The 20,222-nt window shown below is 38.4% G+C and overlaps 1 protein-coding gene and 1 long non-coding RNA gene across 4 annotated transcripts in view; one reads left to right on the top strand and one right to left on the bottom strand.

Moving 5' to 3' along the window:
* Positions 1-19,743, top strand: part of LOC102080282 (uncharacterized) — a 77,432-nt gene extending 57,689 nt beyond the window's left edge. The window contains exons 1-6 of one of the 3 annotated variants that reach the window (XM_019366767.2): positions 14,593-14,789; positions 17,493-17,813; positions 17,964-18,221; positions 18,304-18,525; positions 18,675-18,758; positions 19,190-19,742. In XM_019366767.2, the coding sequence (XP_019222312.1) occupies positions 14,741-14,789; positions 17,493-17,813; positions 17,964-18,221; positions 18,304-18,525; positions 18,675-18,758; positions 19,190-19,422 (1,167 nt within the window). In that variant the 5' untranslated portion in view covers positions 14,593-14,740 and the 3' untranslated portion in view covers positions 19,423-19,742. Of the gene's footprint in view, positions 1-14,592; positions 14,790-16,717; positions 16,854-17,492; positions 17,814-17,963; positions 18,222-18,303; positions 18,526-18,674; positions 18,759-19,189 lie in introns of those variants that run through there. The other 2 variants (XM_019366770.2, XM_019366760.2) reach the window with 2 other exon arrangements.
* Positions 3,975-4,724, bottom strand: LOC112841791 (uncharacterized). The gene is made up of 3 exons (XR_003213161.1): positions 4,675-4,724; positions 4,172-4,306; positions 3,975-4,034 (listed from the first exon to the last, which is right to left on the bottom strand). It is a non-coding gene; the product is annotated as an uncharacterized LOC112841791 (long non-coding RNA).
* Positions 19,744-20,222: the final 479 nt, after the last annotated feature.

Genomic DNA, 20,222 nt, shown 5'->3' on the forward strand with positions numbered 1-20,222 from the left:
TTAGAGCCGAGCGTAGCGCCCCCGCTACAATTTGCGTATCTATTTTTAAATCCCTGTATCACTGCAACCACGTAAGCTAGCGCAATAATTTTTTTTGCATATGAAACCGGATAAGTTGTACTTACATCTTATGCCATCAGCTTGTCCTAGGTCACGGTTTTCTTCCACATATAGCTTTGCAAAAACTGCATAAAAAGCGCTTGCAGCAACAAAAACATAATACTCCAGAAACACGCTTTGCCGATCCGATCAGCTGTTCATAACACTTCCTACGTTGGAATAGACGTCAGCGCGAACTTTCGCATGTCCGCCATTACCTGACCGAAACCGGAAGTGACGTCATTTCGCGGAAATGTAGTTTTTTTTTACTGTCAGGGCCTCAGAGCCTATACTGGTGTTTTTAAAAGTTATCTTTGACTTTATGACTTTCTGTGTCGTTTCTGGGAGGCTTAGAACTCAAATTGCACTGCTGGAAATGGTTTATTTTGATGCATATGCTGCTTTTTTGCAAATTTGCACTATAATATTTATTTTCGTTTTTCCTGCAGTATATAAAAATTGGTGTATTTCAAAAGTAAAACTATGAAGACACTTCAAATAAATTTCCTGTGGTGGGAAACTAGTTTGTGCAACTTTTTTGTATTTACAGTTTTGAGGGATAAGCCTCTTAAATTTCTCTAACTAGAAATATATGTTAAAAAAACAAAAACGATTTTAAATTTTTTTGTAGTTTATTGCACTTTTTTGCAATTTATGTAATTACTATGCACTTAATGCATACATATTATTAAAATTTGGGCTGTAATGGTTGTATTGATGTATATCAACTTGAAATGCTCCCAAAATTGGCACTACAGCATGTAAAAATATAATATAAGCTCTTGCGGACTTGGTTCTATGGTAGGTCTTAAAGGGTTAATATCTTGCTGCATTTTGTATAAGTTCATACTAAAGTTTAAATAAACAACAACACTAAAGCTATTCTGTTAAACCTGTATGTAAAAAATACACTGTACCCAAAATATTTCATAGTTCAGCAATACTGATCAATCTAATAAACTTAAACCTACTCCATCCTCCCTATTCTGGTATTTTAAAGAGTACTTAGCAGAAATATTAAGCAACCTAACTAATAGGGTTGCAAACTCCCAGCAAAAAAAAAATACGGAACCACCTCCCACCCTCCACCTCATGATGCTTAATCGACGTAATCAACTTTAATTTGATGCAGGGTGAAAAAAAATGCACAGAAATAAATTATTTTTCAAGAATAATTAAATAGATTCAACATCTTTCTTCAACAGAATTGCAGACTGCACAGATGGTACCTTCCCAAAGGAAAAAGTACTATAGCTTACTAGTGTATATTAGACTTAATAGTTACTATATACAGTTACTATATACAGTAATGGACTTCTATACATTTTACATCAGATTAAAACTTTGGGTGTAAGAATCAGATAATTATTTATTAAAAGCTAGACATTTTAAATGAGAATAAGAAAGAAAAGTATGTCTTTGTGCCCCCTTTTCCCTGTTAATGCCCTATCGGCCCCCCTGGCTAAACTTTGCTAGATCCGCCCCTGCACAGTTACCAGCCGTCAGCTACGTAGAAAAGGATCCTGGTGTAGAAAGTAATATTAAATAAATTCTAACAACAGCTTATCAAGCTTAAACGTGCTGCTGTTGTTCAGCCGCTGGTTTCCTCTTTCTGGTGCAAAGTGGGCCAAAAACAAAAAAGAGAGACGGACTCGCGACAGAAAAGCCGATCAGCTGATCATTGATCAGTTTCACGATTGAAGTAGCGGCAGGAGGAGGGAGAGAGAGAGGCAGTCGCTCCATATATCGGTTGTTAAGCTTAACATGGGAACGCTTTACAAACATTCAGGGATGAATTTACACACTTGCTTTACTTCTCTCTGGGATAACTTCCTCGAGATGAAATGCTGGTTTGGTAGGAGGCTACAAATACACACAGCCGCTCTATCACGTGAGGCACACTGCTCCTACATGCTACGGTTATGAGCCGAGTTACGCCGTGTCGCAAGTTTTGTGAGGTGCTTTTTTGATATTTAATGGATCGGATTACATTTTTTATTTCTCTCCGATATCCGATCCAGTAATTTAGGTCAGTATCGGACCGATACCGATATCTGATCGGTCCATCTCTAGTTACAACTGACCCACGTTACAACTATCCCCGGTCTCCCCTACAATCAGCAGACAGAGGAAGTGGCTGACATCCAGAAATCCTACCAGTGGCTAGACCAGGGGCAAATACTTTTTGACATCTAAAAGGAAGATAACACTGTATATATTGTTTTCTACCTTTGTGTGAACAACTAAGGTGTGCTGCTTATGAAATCCATAAAGTGCTACAGAGAAAATTACATTTTATTTATGTAATCAACACATTTTGAACTCTTAAAGAAATATAACAAAAGCAAAGACACCCAGCTGAACTAAAATGATCCATGTACCAAACAAAAACTGTTGTGAGCCGCCTCCCTTATATCTCCTTTGGGCTTTTGGAGCCTTGACCTGACTTTTAAAAAAATAATTGGTAAAAAAGCTCTATGCTGCTGAAAAATGAAAAATAGATATTTGCAAAATTCTGCCTAAATAGGGCTTTGGAGTTGACGTCACTGGAGGTGGGCCACGCCCCCTGTCCGCCATGACAGTAGGCTAGACACAGGATACAGCTTCAGCTATGGTTCGTACATGTTGTGTTATCAGTTGCAACGTTTGATCACACGATCGTGAAGGCAAGAACCTGGATAATGGGCTCTCTTTTCATCGTTTTTCAACCTGGAGGCAACATGAGGGATCCCATGTATCCGATATTACTAAACAAAGACGTCAGGCTTGCATTGCAGCGGTGAGACGAGCGGATCGAGTTCTGTGCAATCCCCAGCTTTTTGTTGGTTTGGTCTCCGCATCTTCTTTCCGGTGAGTTCTAAATTAATTCATATCACTATTAAAATGCTTTTAGTGTTATTTTCAATGTGCTGAGGTCATAGATAATGAGATAAAACATGCTAATGTGTGATGCTGCAGAACCACGTCATGTCATCATGTCGACTGAGTAGCTTATGATTTAGCATTATTGCAGGCAAACCAGCATATGAAATGGATGTAACAAATCCAGACTGGGCACCAACACTGCTCATGGGCCTCTAAAAACATACTAAATTGCTCTCATTGTACACTAATCCGCACATAACTTCCAGATGAATCACACACCTGTCATGTGCACTAATTTTATCTTACAGGCTTTTATGCAGCTGCAGAGTCTGAAGGTGTTCCCCCTGCAGAAGTAATCGATGAAGATCTGACAGAAGAACAACAACAAAATTACAATGTCATAGCTGTGGACAGCAGTTGTGTTGGACAAGTGGAGGTTGAGGTACCACCTGTAAATGTGGACAGTGGTGATCGGACAGACAGCATCACAGAAGCTAAAGGGCAGACGAAGCATTGTGTGTGCAATGAACAGGGCAGAGCAGAAATAAACACAACACTGCTTGATAAGATTAAGGTTTGCTGTGTTTTGGTGAATATGTGCCCCAGTGTGGTTGTCAAACCAGCGCCAAATGAAACTTGCTCTTGTTGAGTATTCATAAAGCTGTTGTGTTGCATGTGTAGTTCATTGTAAATAATTGTACTTTGTGTGAAGTAGTTTCAATAAAACAGAAAAGAATAGTATACATGTTTGTTTTTTTTTATTCTTGATCTTATCACATGTACTTAGCAAGTACATAGAAATGAAATGCAAACTATTTACATGGCAACACACAGCTGGCATCAATCTTGAACCACAAAATGAAACATTACAGGCTATTTAGAGCAGCACATTGTTTGGAGAAGTATTTCCCAACAAGTTCAGGAAGACACACTTTAAGAAAGAAGTCTTGTGCTTGCTTTAAACGTGGTTCCCAGAAATCCACATCAGGGAAGATGCGTATGACAGGTCTCTCTGTGTCAACACAACGAGGTCACAGTGCAGTTTCATTCAGTCGTTGTGAGTGCAGTACCTGAAACACACAAAAACCACTTTTAATAAAAGGTCTGTAATGAACCAAGGCTAATATAGATGGTTTGGCTGTACGTGCAAATCAAAAACTGTAACAAGGAAGTTGTTTAGAAAGTTATCATGTTCAAACCGACTTACCTTTGTCTTAACGACAACGTACAGTTGTCGCAGCGTGGAGGCATAAAGATGGACAAATCTTGCACCCAGCCGTTCGTGAATTGGATGTGGGCCTCCAGGGATTTATAATTCTTAAACTGGTTTGCTGTGTATGCGCTGACTCCACAGACAAGGTATGCAAAGATCGGGATAGGACAAAGGCGGTAAGATAAAATTAGTGCACATGACAGGTGTGTGATTCATCTGGAAGTTATGTGCGGATTAGTGTACAATGAGAGCAATTTAGTATGTTTTTAGAGGCCCATGAGCAGTGTTGGTGCCCAGTCTGGATTTGTTACATCCATTTCATATGCTGGTTTGCCTGCAATAATGCTAAATCATAAGCTACTCAGTCGACATGATGACATGACGTGGTTCTGCAGCATCACACATTAGCATGTTTTATCTCATTATCTATGACCTCAGCACATTGAAAATAACACTAAAAGCATTTTAATAGTGATATGAATTAATTTAGAACTCACCGGAAAGAAGATGCGGAGACCAAACCAACAAAAAGCTGGGGATTGCACAGAACTCGATCCGCTCGTCTCACCGCTGCAATGCAAGCCTGACGTCTTTGTTTAGTAATATCGGATACATGGGATCCCTCACGTTGCCTCCAGGTTGAAAAACGATGAAAAGAGAGCCCATTATCCAGCTTCTTGCCTTCACGATCGTGTGATCAAACGTTGAACTGATAACACAACACGTACGAACCATAGCTGAAGCTGTATCCTGTGTCTAGCCTACTGTCATGGCGGAAAGGGGCGTGGCCCACCTCCAGTGACATCACGCTCCAAAGCCCTATATGTATTTTACCTGGTTAATGCGTGCGGCGGGGGCGTGGTCTGCAGCGGAGGCGGACGCACCTGAGCGGCACCCGCAATCCCGCCTCGCCGCCTTAAAGTCTGTGCTCTCTCTGCTGTTGTTGGTGGTGGTGTGTGTCGGGCTGTGAGTGAGCTGCGGAAGCTACAGCCGGCTGTATGCGTACAGCAACCGTGTGTGAAAAGTGGTCAATAAAGAGATGCTGAAAAGCGCGTTCATGCAAACATCGTCGAGTCTGCCGTGATGTGTTTACAATGGGACTTCTGATCCTGAACCTCTGCTCACTACGGAGCCCCGCAGGGGACATGGGAGAAAAAAAAATTAAGACGGACTTTTGCGAGATCTCGCAAAAGTAACTCGGGATCTCGCAAAACTATTGCGGGATCTCGCAAAACAAACTCGGGATCTCGCAAAACTATTGCGAGATCCCGCAAAACAAACTCGGGATCTCGCAAAAGTTTTGCGAGATCTCGCAATAGTAACTCGGGATCTCGCAAAACTTTTGCGAGATCCCGCAAAAGTTGAATTCCAACAATGGCGGCAGCTACTTAGTCTTTTTTTTTTTTTTTTTTTTTTTTTCCATACTTTTATTAAATTTATGCACACATTTACAATCTCTCGTTGGGAGACAACATTGGTGCAACAACATCTTGAAAAAGTTGAATAAGAAACCAAACGAAATAGGAGAAAACTAAAAGAAAAGAAAGAAAAAAAAATACAACCCCCCCCAAAAAGAACAAACAAGAACAAAAACAAAACAAAAAAAAAAATATATATATATATATATAAATATATGAAGGCCATTCTTATGACATTTAACAGTTTCCTTTCTGTGAACACTTTAACATACATGTGGCTTACTTAGTACACCAAAACAAAAAAAAAAAAAAACAACAACAAAAAAACACATTCATTAAAAGGATAGAAATTGAGTCCCATTGTCACATATCAAAGCAGCCTCTTTACATGAATCCCTCAGTAATTCTAAAGATGACAAAAAGGATTTTAATTCAGTCTTCAATGCAGTTAGGGAAGGTCTTTTACTTTGCCATTTACATTTGTGTATGTGGTATTTGCCCATAATTATCACCACCTTGTGGAGCATGGATAGTTCCTTAGATGGATCACCATTATTATATAAAACTTGTGTTAGAGTCAGTGGGGTCATCCCATCCATTCTTATACTCAACCAGTCTACCAAATCCTGCCAAAAGTCAGTCGTTACTGAGCAGGAAAAAAACAAATGATCAATACTTTCCACATTTTGTGAACAAAATCCACATGGCTCCACCTCAAACCCAAACCTTTTTTTAAGCATTTCAGCTGCTGGGTAATATCCATTAATTATTTTAAATTGCATTTCTTTGACTTTGGGGGGGATAGGCCATTTTAAAAAGTGCGTATATTTGTTCGTTATTTTAACATTACTCCCTTTTAATTTTGTGTTACTGTTAAAGTCGTGAAATAATTTGTTTTTAAATATTTTGTTCATGGTTTTATTATTACAATTTTTATCAGTCAAAGGAATCTGATTTAGATGTAAAGAAGGTAAACTAATTTGTGCCTTAGAGTAATATAAATAGCCTTGAATCAAACTCAACAGAGGTAAGGGGATTGCCTTACAAACCTTGTCATATTCTCTAAGGGAACACTGAATGTTAAACTTAGCATTAAAAACACCCACTGAGAGAAACTGACCCCTTTCATCAAGTAAGTCTGTTATAAAGATTACGTTTTTTTCATACCACTCTTTAATAAACAATGACTTCTTATTGATTGTAATTGTTCTGTTATTCCACAAGGTGGAGCAATGTGGTGAAAAGTTATGGGCAAAAACCATCTTCCAATAAGACAAGACCTGCTTATGATATTCTGACAGTTTCACAGGCAACTTCAATATATCAAAATCACATTTCAGGAGAAAATCCAACCCTCCCACCTTTTTGAAAATATTTTTAGGGATATGGAACCATATGGAGTCAGGTTTCAAGAGGAAGGCTTTTATCCAGTTTATTTTAAATACTCCAACCATTGATTGAAAATCAATTGTCTTTATACCACCTTTAGCGTAATCTTTGACAAGTTGTGATTTTTTAATGTAATGTGTTTTATTGCGCCAAATGAATTGATAGATTATAGAGTTAATCTTTTTAATACTTTTCGGGGTAATGTATAATGAGTATGCTGGATAAACCATCTTTGAGACGCCCTCTGATTTGGATAATAGATTGCGTCCAAAAATTGTAATATCTCTCGTTAACCAATGATTTAGTGTTTTGGACATGCCATCAATTTTGTCTTTTAGGTTTTTTGATTCTCTAGTGTTGATGTCTTTGTTTAAGTAGATGCCTAGATACTTGACTTCATTTTTCACTGGAATCGTCCTCATGCTATTTTCCAAACAATCATAAAGTGGCAAAAGTTCACACTTCTTTAGATTCAGACACAAGCCTGAAGCTTTAGAAAAAATTGAAATGACATTCAATGCTTTCTCAAGTATTGATTTATCCTTTAAAAATATTACTGTGTCATCTGCAAACTGACTTATTTTCAGTTCAATATCAAAAATATTTATTCCTTCGATGTCTGAATGGTTCACAATGAGGTAAGCCATTAATTGAGTGCAAAGAATAAATAATTTTGGAGAAATTGGGCAACCCTGTCGAATTCCACAGAATATGTCTATCCTAGATGTTATGCCTGGATTGAGCGAAACATAACTATAAATCTGCTTGTAGAACAGTTTGATCACTTTGCAAAATTTGTTTCCAAATCCAAAAAGTTCTAAAGATCTAAATAAAAAATTATGGTCTATTGAATCAAATGCTTTAAAAAAGTCAATAAATAGTATTAAACTTTCTGAATTAATAAAGGATCGATAGTCAATGATATCTAATATTAATCTTATGTTATTATGAATCTGCCTTCCTTTAATAAATGCTGATTGGCACTCATCAATTAATTTGGTTAAGACGCTCTTGATCCTATTTGCATATACTAAGGCTAATAATTTGTAATCGTTACATAAAAGTGTTATGGGTCTCCAATTGTCTAGCACTTGTAAATTTTTGTTTGGTTTGGGTAATAAGGTTATTAATCCTGTTTTCATTGTTGGGGATAGTTCTTCATTTTTTAAACAATCCAAAAAGCCATTAAATAACAAATCTTTAATGTCTTGCCAAAAGGTTTTATAGAATTCAATCGTTAGACCATCAATTCCAGGCGATTTTCCATTTTTCATTTGTTTTAGAGCTGTATCTAATTCGGATATATTCAAATCTTCTTCTAACCATGTTTTATCATCCTCTTCCAATTTTTTTACCTGGTCTTTAATCATATCAAAAAAGATGTCTGCATTTTCTTTTTCAGTTCTTGGTTTATACAGATTACTATAGAATATGTTAATTTCCTCACTAATTTGGTTTGGTTCCTCTATTATAGTGCCATCCTTACTCAATTTAGTTATTTTTTTCTTTGTTTGTCTACGCTTCTCTAGACTATAGAAATAAGATGAATTTTTTTCCCCATGCTCAATCCACTTGGCTCTAGACCTTACATATGCTCCTTTAGCCTTACTCAAGTACACCTCATCTAGCTGATTTTGTAAAGATTGTAAGCGTTCTGACTCTTCTGCAGTCATACAAGGCTTACCACATAATAAATGAATTTGTTCAATTAGATTTTTCTGTTCACGTATGCGTAGGGCAGACACTTGCTTTCCCGTTTCTATAGCTAATTGTTTAACACTATATTTAAACCATTCCCATTTACTGACATTAGTCATGCTCATATTGTTAATTTCTGATTTAAGTTTTTTAACTTGTGTACAGAAGTCTTCGTTTTGTAATAAACTATTGTTAAATTTCCATATGTTTTCAGATCTTTGTTGTTTACGTAGAGATAATAAGAGACTTATCAGACAATGATCAGTAAGTGGGGTTGACTGGGTCTCACATTTCGTAACATATGATGATACTGTTTGGGAGACAAGCCAATAATCTAATCTTGAACATACGTTTTTATTTGATGGACTAAACCAAGTGTATTTCTTCGTATTTGGGTTTGTCATCCTCCAATAATCGATCATATTAGTTGTTGTACAAAAGTCCCAAATAATGCTATCGTGTTCTGGTTGTTTCCCTCTCTGTGGTTCCCTGTCAAGCCATGAGTTAGGAGCCAGGTTAAAATCGCCTCCAGTTATTACCTGGGTAGAACCATATGTAGTACTCCAATTTGCAATTAATTTACTTAAGTTTGACATCATGTTTCTATTTAGAGACCTGTTATTGTATCCATACACGTTAATAAGAATAATTTTCTGTTCACAGACTTCTACCAACACCATGATCCAATGCCCCATTCCATCGCTTTTATGATCGATAACTCTCCCTGCAAATTTGTTGAATAAGATCATCACTCCTGCTGAGTGAGTAGTACCATGTGAATAAAGAATACTATCTCCCCATTGATGTTTCCAAAATGTTTCCTCTTCCTTACCAGAATGTGTTTCTTGTAAAAACAAAATGTTTGCCTTAATTTCCTTGCAGAATAGAAACATGGCCTTACGTTTGACATTGTTTTTTAAACCTCGAACATTTAAGGAACTTAATAGAACAGCCATATATAAGAAAAACAAAAACAAAAACGCAAGAACAAAATACAAAACAAGAACAGTAACGGCTTCTTTGGCACTTACTAGAAGAAAAAAAGTGCTTGAAGCAGGAATAAGCCTAGTGTCCTACCTATGTAATCATAACAGTACTCCGACCCTATCACAGTACTACCCCTTTATATACGTAGCAATTTTAGCTCTGCATAGCTCACATTTAACTACGACTTTGCTTTTTGACCCTCCCATATTTTTTATTTATGTATTTTTAATAAATATGTATATATAAACATATATATACACACATACATACATACCCACATTTTTTAGTTAACTTGTAGTGACTTCTTCAAGTGCATCTCACGGATCAATCCTTTTACCGTCTATTATAGCATAACCCTCCTTTAGGAATGCTCTTCTGCCGTTGTTTCGAGCTTCCTGCACCTTGGGCCACAGCTTGATCCGAGCTTCACGGTCTTCTTTGGAGAAGTCCTCTTTAAATTTTATGTTCAGTTCTTTGCAGACCCTGGCCTCTTTGGATTTCCTCCATACTTCATCCCTTGCCGTCCTCATGCTGAACTGTATGATGATTGGTCTTGGCACCTTGTTGCTCACCGCATTGTCTTTCTTCCCCAGTCGGTGTACTGTATCAACCATGAGCTGCAGTTTTTCCACTGACACAGGAACCACTCTTGTTAGAATGCCGATCACTGTTTCACGTGTATTCTCGTTTTCTTTCTCTGTCAGACCCAAAATTCTGAGGTCCCATCTTCTGCGGTAACGTGCACTCTCCAGACAGCTCTCCTTTAATTCTTTGTTTTCCTTTATCAGCGACTCCACCTTCGACTTCAGCTTGTCAATTTCCTCTCTGTTTTTTTGGGTCGCCTGTGTGTTTACTTCAATGCGTTGTTCGAAGGCTTCCAACTTCTTTTCAAGCGAATCAAACCTTTCCTCGCATCTCTTTGTGAAGCCAAGTAAAACTTCATATATATTCTCGATGCTCACCTGCTTCCCGGTAGTTTTGCTTTTCAATTTTTTGGGATTGGGACTTGGTAACGGAGTGTGGTCACCCATGGGTCTTTCGATCTCTTTCTGAAGTTCCATCTCTTCTATATCTTCCTCCTCACATGCTTCTTGCATAGCAGCAAGGTTGTAATCGTGGTCGGAAAGGCTACCTGCTAGCTTGGGGTTAGCCATTTTTATCGCTCTAAGTTTATCTTTGTGTCCGTCTGAGGGTCTGTCAAAGTAACTTCCAGGGGGTTTCGCTTGCGTTCTACTTCCTTTTGGAGTAACTGTTTGTCAGTAAAGTATTTTTCAGGACATCAAAATCACGTTTCTTAATCAGACCCGCAGATTGTACAACCGCTTATTCCGCCATCTTGGCCCTCCCCCGGCAGCTACTTAGTCGTAATATTACTCTTTCTGGGTCACAAAATAAACTTTTAAGATATTTTGAGGCGTGAATGTAGCTGTGTAAATGTCAAATATCTGCGCGGTTTACAAGACATCACATATTTGCAAAAGTGCTCCGACGTTTTTCGGAGATCTGACACCCACCATCTCGAAGCTAACGGGAGGTCGAGACCTACTACAGCCGGGAGAAACACCGCTCTCCCGGCACGTCGTGCCTCGACCTCCCGGTCGGCCTCGACCTAGCGGCCTCCGAATGCGGCTAAAACTTTTGCGAGATCTCGCAAAAGTTTTGCGAGATCTCGCAAAAGTTTTGCGAGATCCCGAGTTAGTTTTGCGAGATCTCGCAAAAGTTTTGCGAGATCCCGAGTTTGTTTTGCGAGATCTCGCAAAAGTCCGTCTTAATTTTTTTTTCTCCCATGTCCCCTGCGGGGCTCCGTAGCTCACAGCATCTGCTAATCGGTGCTGTGCGAAGTCAGTTTACACAGGACTGTAAGCTGTCATCTGTCGTCTGTGTGGCGTGAGCAGTGGCTTGTCTTTAACATAGTTCACGGTGGAGCTGCTGACATAATGTGGATCCGAAGATCCATAATTGGCCTACCTGGGGTTGAAAGTCTCGATAAATGCACGGTGTTTCGGCGGGAATACCGGCTTCCGCGAGTGTGACGCTTATATTGAGCGAGGAAAAATAATAGAATATAATTTTATATTTATATTTCAATATCACAATAATCTTCCAATTTAGAACTACAAGTTTAAAAGAACTAACATAAATAAAATACACTTCAGCGAAATACTTCTAATTTATTTTCCCAAACCACGCAGAGCTGCACTATAAGGACTAAAGAGCCGCATGCGGCTCCGGAGCCGCGGGTTGCCGACCCCTGGGCTAGACAAAGCTGGAGTGAAAGACAGCACAGAGGTACTAATCATGGCAGCACAGGAACAAGCTCTAAGATCCTTAGAGGCTGGGGTCTATCACACCATGCAATACCCCAGGCAGTAGCGGTTTTAGATACGGGCGACACGGGCGGTTGCCCGGGGCGGCATCGTGATGGGGGCGGCATCACGGGCATCGGCAAAAAAATAAAAAATAAAAAAAAATGCTCGTACTCATGCTGCCCCGACGGCAGCCAGCGCATAGTGGGAATGTCATAGGCACCGATCGGTTTTCTATCGCCCATTTGCTGGGAGTAAGGGCGCCCTCCGTTTGCGAGGTGCGCCTGCTGCTTGGGGCACAGGGAGGAGAGGGCGGGGCGGCGGGGGATTCTCTGGCTGGCTGGAGCAGCATCTAATAACCAACTCGCAAAATAAAACAAAATAAAAACAAAACAACAAACACGAAAACACCGGACATTATGATACAGACTTATAATTTGCACCGATGTTTTTTCGAAATTCTATACACGAAAACTGAGCGCGAGAGCCCTCGGTGCGCCTGCACGCTGCTGAAGTCAAAGTAAACTTTATTGTCATCTCCGCTACATACAGTCCAGTATATGAGACGAGACGACGAGGCTCCAGTTACAGCAGTGCAAGTAAACGAACAATAAATATAGTAGAGTAAGAAAATAAATATACACTTTAGGACTCGGGGTAAAGGGATCAATAACAATTTAAAATTTATAATTTACAGTTTGATGATTTAAAGTCTCACACATAACCCGTCGAAAGGGGAGGAGAGCCCTGCTGCTTCCAGATAGAGCACATTTCATTCATAATGTTGTAAATCCAAGCCCATTATGTATTCATGATTAGAATCCTGGGTTGTGTGAAATCCCAGAAATAAACCCCAGACAAAGTTAATCTGTGAACTAAGGTGTAGGTCTGTTACGTTATGTTGTGGTGATCCTCTGGTTGAGGGATGGGTGTTCATACTGGAGTGCAAAATTAAAACCAATGGAAGATGGACAAGAAAAGTTCAAAGCCATCAGGTGCTCAGTTTAGAAAAAAGAGAAAAGAAGAGGAGAAGAAACGAACAAATGATACAGGTAAGCAGATGTGTCATTGGATAATGGCAGGTCATCCTGAAACAATCAGAATCAGAATGCTTTATTAATCCCTAAGGAAATAATGTGGGTTACAACTGCCCACAAAATAGTAACAGTAACAGACTAAACTCCAAACAATACATTATGTTACAGATTTTAATATTAATTAGTCATTGTCAATTGTTGATTTGTCCTGTTCTCATTGTATGATGAATTATGATGGCTGTTTGGTAGCCATACTATGCATACTCTCTCTCTCTCTTCATATGTGTGTGTGGACAACAGTTTTATGTTAATGTACAATCCTTAACATGTTTTGTGTGTGTGTGTGTGGGGGGGGGGGGCGCCAGAGGGAGTGTTCGCCCAGGGCGCCAAACAGGCTAGGACCGCCACTGACCCCAGGTACAGGCTGTGTAGAGATGCCCCTGAGACAATCCAGCACATAACAGCAGGGTGCAAGATGCAAACAGGCAGGGCATACATGGAACGCCATAACCAAGTTGCTGGCATAGTATACAGAAACATCTGTGCCGAGTATAACCTGGAAGTCCTGAGGTTAAAATGAGAGACACCACCAAGGGTGGTGGAGAATGGCTGATCTAAGATCCTGTGGGACTTGTACAGACGGACAAATTGGTGATGGCTAATCAATCGGACATGGTGGTGGTAGACAAGCAGACAAAGACGACTGTAGTGATAGACATAGTGATACTGAATGACAGCAACATCAGGAAGAAGGAACACAAGAAGCTGGAGAAGTACCAAGGGGTCAGACAAGAGCTCAAGAAGATATGGAGGGTGAAGGTAACAGTGGTCCCAGTGGTAATCGGAGCACTCGGTGCAATAACCCACAAGCTAGGCAAGTGGCTCCAGCAGATCCCAGGAAAAAAATCCCTGTCCAGAAGAGCGCAGTCCTAGGAACAGCTAAGATACAGTGCAGGACCCTCAAGCTCCCAGTTTTGATTCAACATCAAAACCTGACGTTGTTTCAACGTTAAAAATGGGTGCAAGAGTGACGTTGGGTCAACGTCACACTTCAACGTTGATTCAATGACGTCGCCTGATATTGACTCAACATTGTTTCAATGTTTCCTTGCTATCTGGGAAGCTTGAAGGATAGACCGCCCACAGGGGCGAAAGGGGAAGATCATTGTCACATGTAAATAAACATGTGACCAACAATCTAATTAAAGACTTTTTTTTTCTTTTAACTTTGTGCTTTATTTTTTATGTATAATCGCAACATTTTCATTTTGTATTGTGACCATGATTTGTGTAAAGCGATTAAATTTTAAAAGTCAAAAAAAAAAAGTCAAAAAAAAAAAGACTGAAGCAAAAAGTATGAAACACAAAATTTGTGCCACTGACAAAACTTTTGGAAACAACTGTAACGATTTCATGATTATCTAAATTAAGGTGATGACATGCTGCAAACATATGCAGAAGAGATGTGGCTGTGGTTATACAATTTTGTCTAACAAAGAAAGCTCTCTGTTTCAGTATTTAAGAATTGTTTCCCCTTTCTTCAGCTCAGAAATGTCCAGTTGTTGAATGTTGAAAGCAGAAGTCAAATGACAGCTCCTCAGTTAAGATGACTATAACAATGTTCTTGTTGGTTAAAGTTTTCACAAATTGTTCTGTGTTGCTGATTTCTAACAGGATGCATTGCAGGCCGTTGCTGACTGGGTGACAGACACGTAACAGAGAGGAGACATGAAAGCTGTGGTTGGACTGCTGGTGCTGCTGGTCAGAGTTTCTCATGGTGAGTTTGTTTCAGGTTTTTCCACTTAAACTTCATTTTAAATGACTTATAACATGCTTTGCAGAAATAAGATGAAGTGCACACAATAAATATATTAAATTATCATTTATTGATGATTAAAAATAATCTTGAGTACCAAAATACTGAAAAGCATTTCCATATTCAGTTATAAATATGCACACATGCATTTCATACCTCCATCTAGTTCTAATGAATTAAGTACTTGCTAATACAATACTAAAACCTTAACAATGCTTAATGGTTTTACATTATTATAAAGTGCTACCAGTATTTCTTCTGTTTCTGTGAAAACAATACATCCCTGATAACACATGGAGCATTAAATGCTCATTTACTGAGTTAAAACATTTTCTCACTTCTTCTGGAAAATTTTAAAAGCTGAGCATCTGAAAAATGTAACACCTTGTACAATGTGTCTTTTATGCATATAATAATTTTAGCCCATTAGCTCTCCATAACAAAGTAGTTTTAGCTTCAGAACAGGAAGATTAAATTATGAGAAAAAGTATGAGTTCAGAAGTGTGATTCAGCAGCACCGTATAAATGTATTTTATTACAACCTGTACACATGTAGTGCCTTCTTGTGAATACTGAAAATGACATTGATATATATTAACATTAAAACCATCTGTTTCACTGAAGGAAGGTGGAAGATGTGGAAGGTGACAGCCAGTTAGGGGTCACGATGTCATTCCTAGATAGTCGTATGAGATTTCCAAAAGAGTACAGTTCTAGGAACAGCAAAGATACTTCACAGGACCCTCAAAACTCCCAGGTTTCTGGTAGAGGCCTAAGCTTGAAGGATATTTTGCCAGAAGTTTTCACTCAACCACTAAAATCATTGATTCCAGTAGATACAATCACTTCCATGGCCACAAGCACCTAGGTATGCAGACTGCTTGTATAAAAATTTGTGAAAGGATGGGTCACTCTTAGGACCTCAGTAAATTTCAGCGTGGTATCATAATAGTATGCCAATTTTCGAGTCCAGTCATAAAATTTCTTCACTACTTCCTCAGATATTCCACAGTCAGCTGTTATAACAAAGTCCAAGTGATTGCGAATGAGAGCATCTCAGCCACGAAATGGTATTCAATGTGAAATCACAGCACAGGTTCATCAGGTGCACAGTGTGCAGAGGTCACCAATTTTCTGCAGAGTCTTTTGCTATAGACCTCCAAACTTCGTGTGACCTTCCAATTAACACAAGATTGAGCAGCTGCACCTGAGCCTTACATCACCAAACACAATGAAAGCATCGAATGCAGTGGTGTAAAGCACCGTGCCACTAAACTCTAGAGCATTAGACATGTTCTCTGGAGTGAAGAACCGCCCGTCTCCATCTGGCAATCTGATGGATTAGTATGGGTTTGGAGATTGCCAGGAAAACTCTAGTTGTCTGACTGCAATGTGCCAAATGTAACGTTTGGCGGAGGGGGAATTGTGGCGTTTGGTTGTTTGTTAGAAGTTCAGCTCAGCCCCTTATATCCAGTTAAAGTTAATGCTGTAACAACAAGAAACTTCTTTACCACTAGGGGCTGCCAATAGTTCAAGAAATAGTTCTGACATAGTAGCACTGCTTTGACGTTTAGGTTAAAATTAAATAGTAAACATTCAAACCCAGTTTGGTTTAACTGTATTTTACAGTGATGTAGCTTATGATTATTCTCTCATGGAAACTTATTTCTGTAATTAATTATTTTTCTGTTAACACTTGACTGTTTTATGTCTTGTTGAGTATGAATGACAAATTGTTCCCTCTCTTCCTCCCAGTCCATCACATCTGAATGATCTTTTTTCTTGAAGGCTAAAAGAGGAAGAAAAACTGATACCTCTTTCTTTCTTCCTCTCAGCATGTGAAAAGATAATTTTAATTTCAGTAAAACCTCACCTCAATGTTTTCACATGTTCTCCTTTGAGGCTGATCACTAACAGGATAGATCGAGACCTGTTCACGCTTGTTTTTTAAAACATAAAGAGATAAAATTCAGAACATGGAAGCTGTATTCAAACTGTTCCTCATGTTGCTCGGAGTCTCTCATGGTGAGCTACTAAATTTTTTCCATGTGGTGCTTCATTAATACTAAACTTCTATGTTTTATTCATGTTTTGTGGCTACGAGAAAGTAAACACAGATGAACTGATTAAATATTATCTAAAATAAAAATACATATAAAATAACTAGATTGGACAATCTATACCACTATGCTGGCAAAAATACAAATTTTAATATTATGTCTTTTGAATCATTTTAAAATTATTAGGGTCTTTGTCGCAAATGAAGGTAAGAACTTATTCATAAACAACAATTTTATAATTGCGGAGCTTTTTTTCTTTTTTGTTTCTTTTCTTTTGTTGAAAAACGGCACAGACGAATTGCAGCATTTAAAACATGGACGGCAGAATACTGAAGCTACAGCAGCTGTTCTACAAAAGACATGTCAGCTGAAACCTTACTGTCTTTCAGTGACAAACCTGTGTGATGCATCTGCAAATACTAAATGTTTATTTGCATACTGTGAACTGAGACAGACACACAGTAGCCACAAAAGTGCTATTTTTGATTGAGGTAAGCATTTGCATGCTGCAGATGCAAATGTTTACCTTCTAACAGAGACTGAGCACTCAAAACTGTGATATTATTTTTTTATTTTCTTGACTTTCATTTTTTCTCTTTTACAGGTGTGGAAACTTACTGTGATGGCAGACAGGATGGAGCTCAGTGTTTTGGAGTTTTGGGAGGAAGTGTAGACATACAGCTGATGAACGGAACCTCAGAAATACCTAAATACCAATATTTAAAGAATTCATTAGTACTACTACATGTGTCAGCCAAACATGTTCTGTCTAATACCATAGGACACAGATCTCTCATTTCCCCCAGTAATGGAACATTTAGGATCAATAACTTGAGCAGGAATGACAGTGGTGATTATACCCTTCAAACCTTTGATTCAGATGCACGATCAACAGGCAAGCGGACTTTACACTTGTTTATTCAAGGTAATTATTTTCCCTGCTCGGAAATTAAGGCTATTGATAGATATACATGTAATAGCATTTTAGCAGTATATATGTTCTTCAATTACAATAATAAGGAATAACCAGGATCCTGTTATACTACCAAAACTCATCTGTGTGTGTTTCTCTCAGCTCCTGTGTCCTCTGTCCTGCTGGTCTCTGAGTGTCTGTCCCAGGGAGAGAGGAGGGTGTCCTGCTCCTCTGAGGGAGGGGACAGTCCTCAGTACAGCTGGACTCTGGATGGACGCACACTGACAGATGCTGAGCTCTTTTCTGAAAATAATGAGACTAACATCATCACTCTGAAACAGCACGTCTCAGGACGTCTGGTCTGCTCAGTCAGGAACAACGTCAGTAATGTCTCCAAAGAGGAGATGATATCCACCTGTGGTGAGGGAGAACATTGTGATAATCACAAATATGATCATTTTGGTCACTTTGTCTTACATAAATAATCTGTTTTTGCTCTCAGGCTTCATTTTCATTAACTGCACTTCAGTCAATGGGACACAGATATCAGGGTGGGTGCATGCAGCCAATATAACCTTGTGTATTAAACCAACAACACAACCAACACGAGACCCTACCATGATCACGCAAACTGCTGTGACTGAAGGGACTGACAGAGTGCCAATTGAAAAGCCAACTGATATCCTCAGTCCACCTTTCAGCAGGTCTCAGCTGTGGTACATTAGTAAGTGAAAATTCATTCTACTAGTAGATCCGTTAATGTTCTTTTCTAATTTGTTCTTTCTTAATTAAAAAAAAAGTGTTTTCTGAATTGTTTGGTATTGTGTCCTGTTAAAACAGGTATTTTGTCACTGATCAGTTCTGTTCTCTTAGCGCTCCTAATTTTATTAGTTGTGGGTGTAGCAGTCATCTGGGCTCAGAGGAAAAAGCAAAACAACAAACCTACAAAACAAAAAGGTATGAAAATCCCTGTTGTTCATACTCATGTAGCTCAGACTGCCTTTTTACATTTTTTCTAAGATTCGAGAAGGTTTATTATCATTTTGATGGTATTTACAGAAATACACAGGCTGAAATGAAATATTGTTTCTCACCAGCATCTACCTCTACATTTTTGATTTTCTGCCAAGAGTTTATAATTCTGGCATATGTCAGTAAAATTTCAATTCAATTCAATTCAATTTTATTTGTATAGCGCCAAATCACAACAAAAGTTTTGAGTGTATCATTTATCAGCTGGCTTTAATACAGTAACGAGAAATGTGAGGAAACAGTTTCAAGACTGTGAGCATTTTTGTTTAAATCTTATAAAAAAGGTTTTGTGAAAAGTCAAACCACTCAGTCACTTTAATACTATGTTTTTGTCACTCCTTCTCGCTACAATATAGATGAAGAAGATGATGAGGAAGTAACCTACGCTGATGTCAGGTTCATGAAACACCGGGAGAAGGAAATGGAGCAAAAGTCTGAGGAGGAGGTGGAGGTGGAGTATGGCCAGGTCAAGTTTTCAAAGCGACCTCTGTACACTGAACCTACAGAAGATGACTGTTTGTATGCCAATGTTAAAAAATCAGATGATTTGAGTAATCAGTGTTTTTATACATACTGCACAACAGAGTGAGAAAGTATGTCAAGATGCTTCAGGTGATTTCCATTCAGAAAAATACCAACCATCAAAGCTCATATATATTGATTTATGGATCTTCTTTACTTTCACTGCACTTCTCTATCACAACAGAACATCAGTACATCTATTGGATCTTATATTTGTTTTGTCACCAAAATATTTGTGTCCCACTTGTGAATAACTATTCTGCCACTTGGTGTTCCCACAGTACAATCATCCTGTACCCTGTACCCAGATGACTTTTGATCTGATTTCTTTATAGTCGTTAACGAAAAAGTGGGAAAGCGCAAAATACATGTATCTGACATATATCATTTGTGTGAGATATATCATATATAGGTATATACATATATACATATATATATATATATATTATATATATATATATATATATATAAACAGTGTTTAATTTAAATGTTAAACTCGACTGATGATTTTCTATCTGAATAAAAGATTTTACACTAATATTTACCACTGTCATTCTTACTCAGATTACTGATCCTGAATGTTCCATTACTGGGGGAAAAAAGAGATTTAGTTTCTATGATATCAGGAATAACCTCATTATTTCTTAAATCTAGTATTTTTAATGAATTCTTTAACTTTTGTTAAATAATTCTATGTAAATGTCCACACTTCATCCCAATCCTGTCAGCCATCAAGAAGTCCCCTAACTTACAAACAAAAAAGTAAAAAAAAAACACAATTGTCATCATGTAAAGGTAATATTGGCATATTTTTACCCAAAGTACAACTTGTAATTTTGTGGTTTCAGCCTGTCTGACTGTGTTTTT

The sequence above is a fragment of the Oreochromis niloticus genome, linkage group LG2 (assembly GCF_001858045.2).
Source record: "Oreochromis niloticus isolate F11D_XX linkage group LG2, O_niloticus_UMD_NMBU, whole genome shotgun sequence".
Taxonomy (NCBI): Eukaryota; Metazoa; Chordata; class Actinopteri; order Cichliformes; family Cichlidae; genus Oreochromis; species Oreochromis niloticus.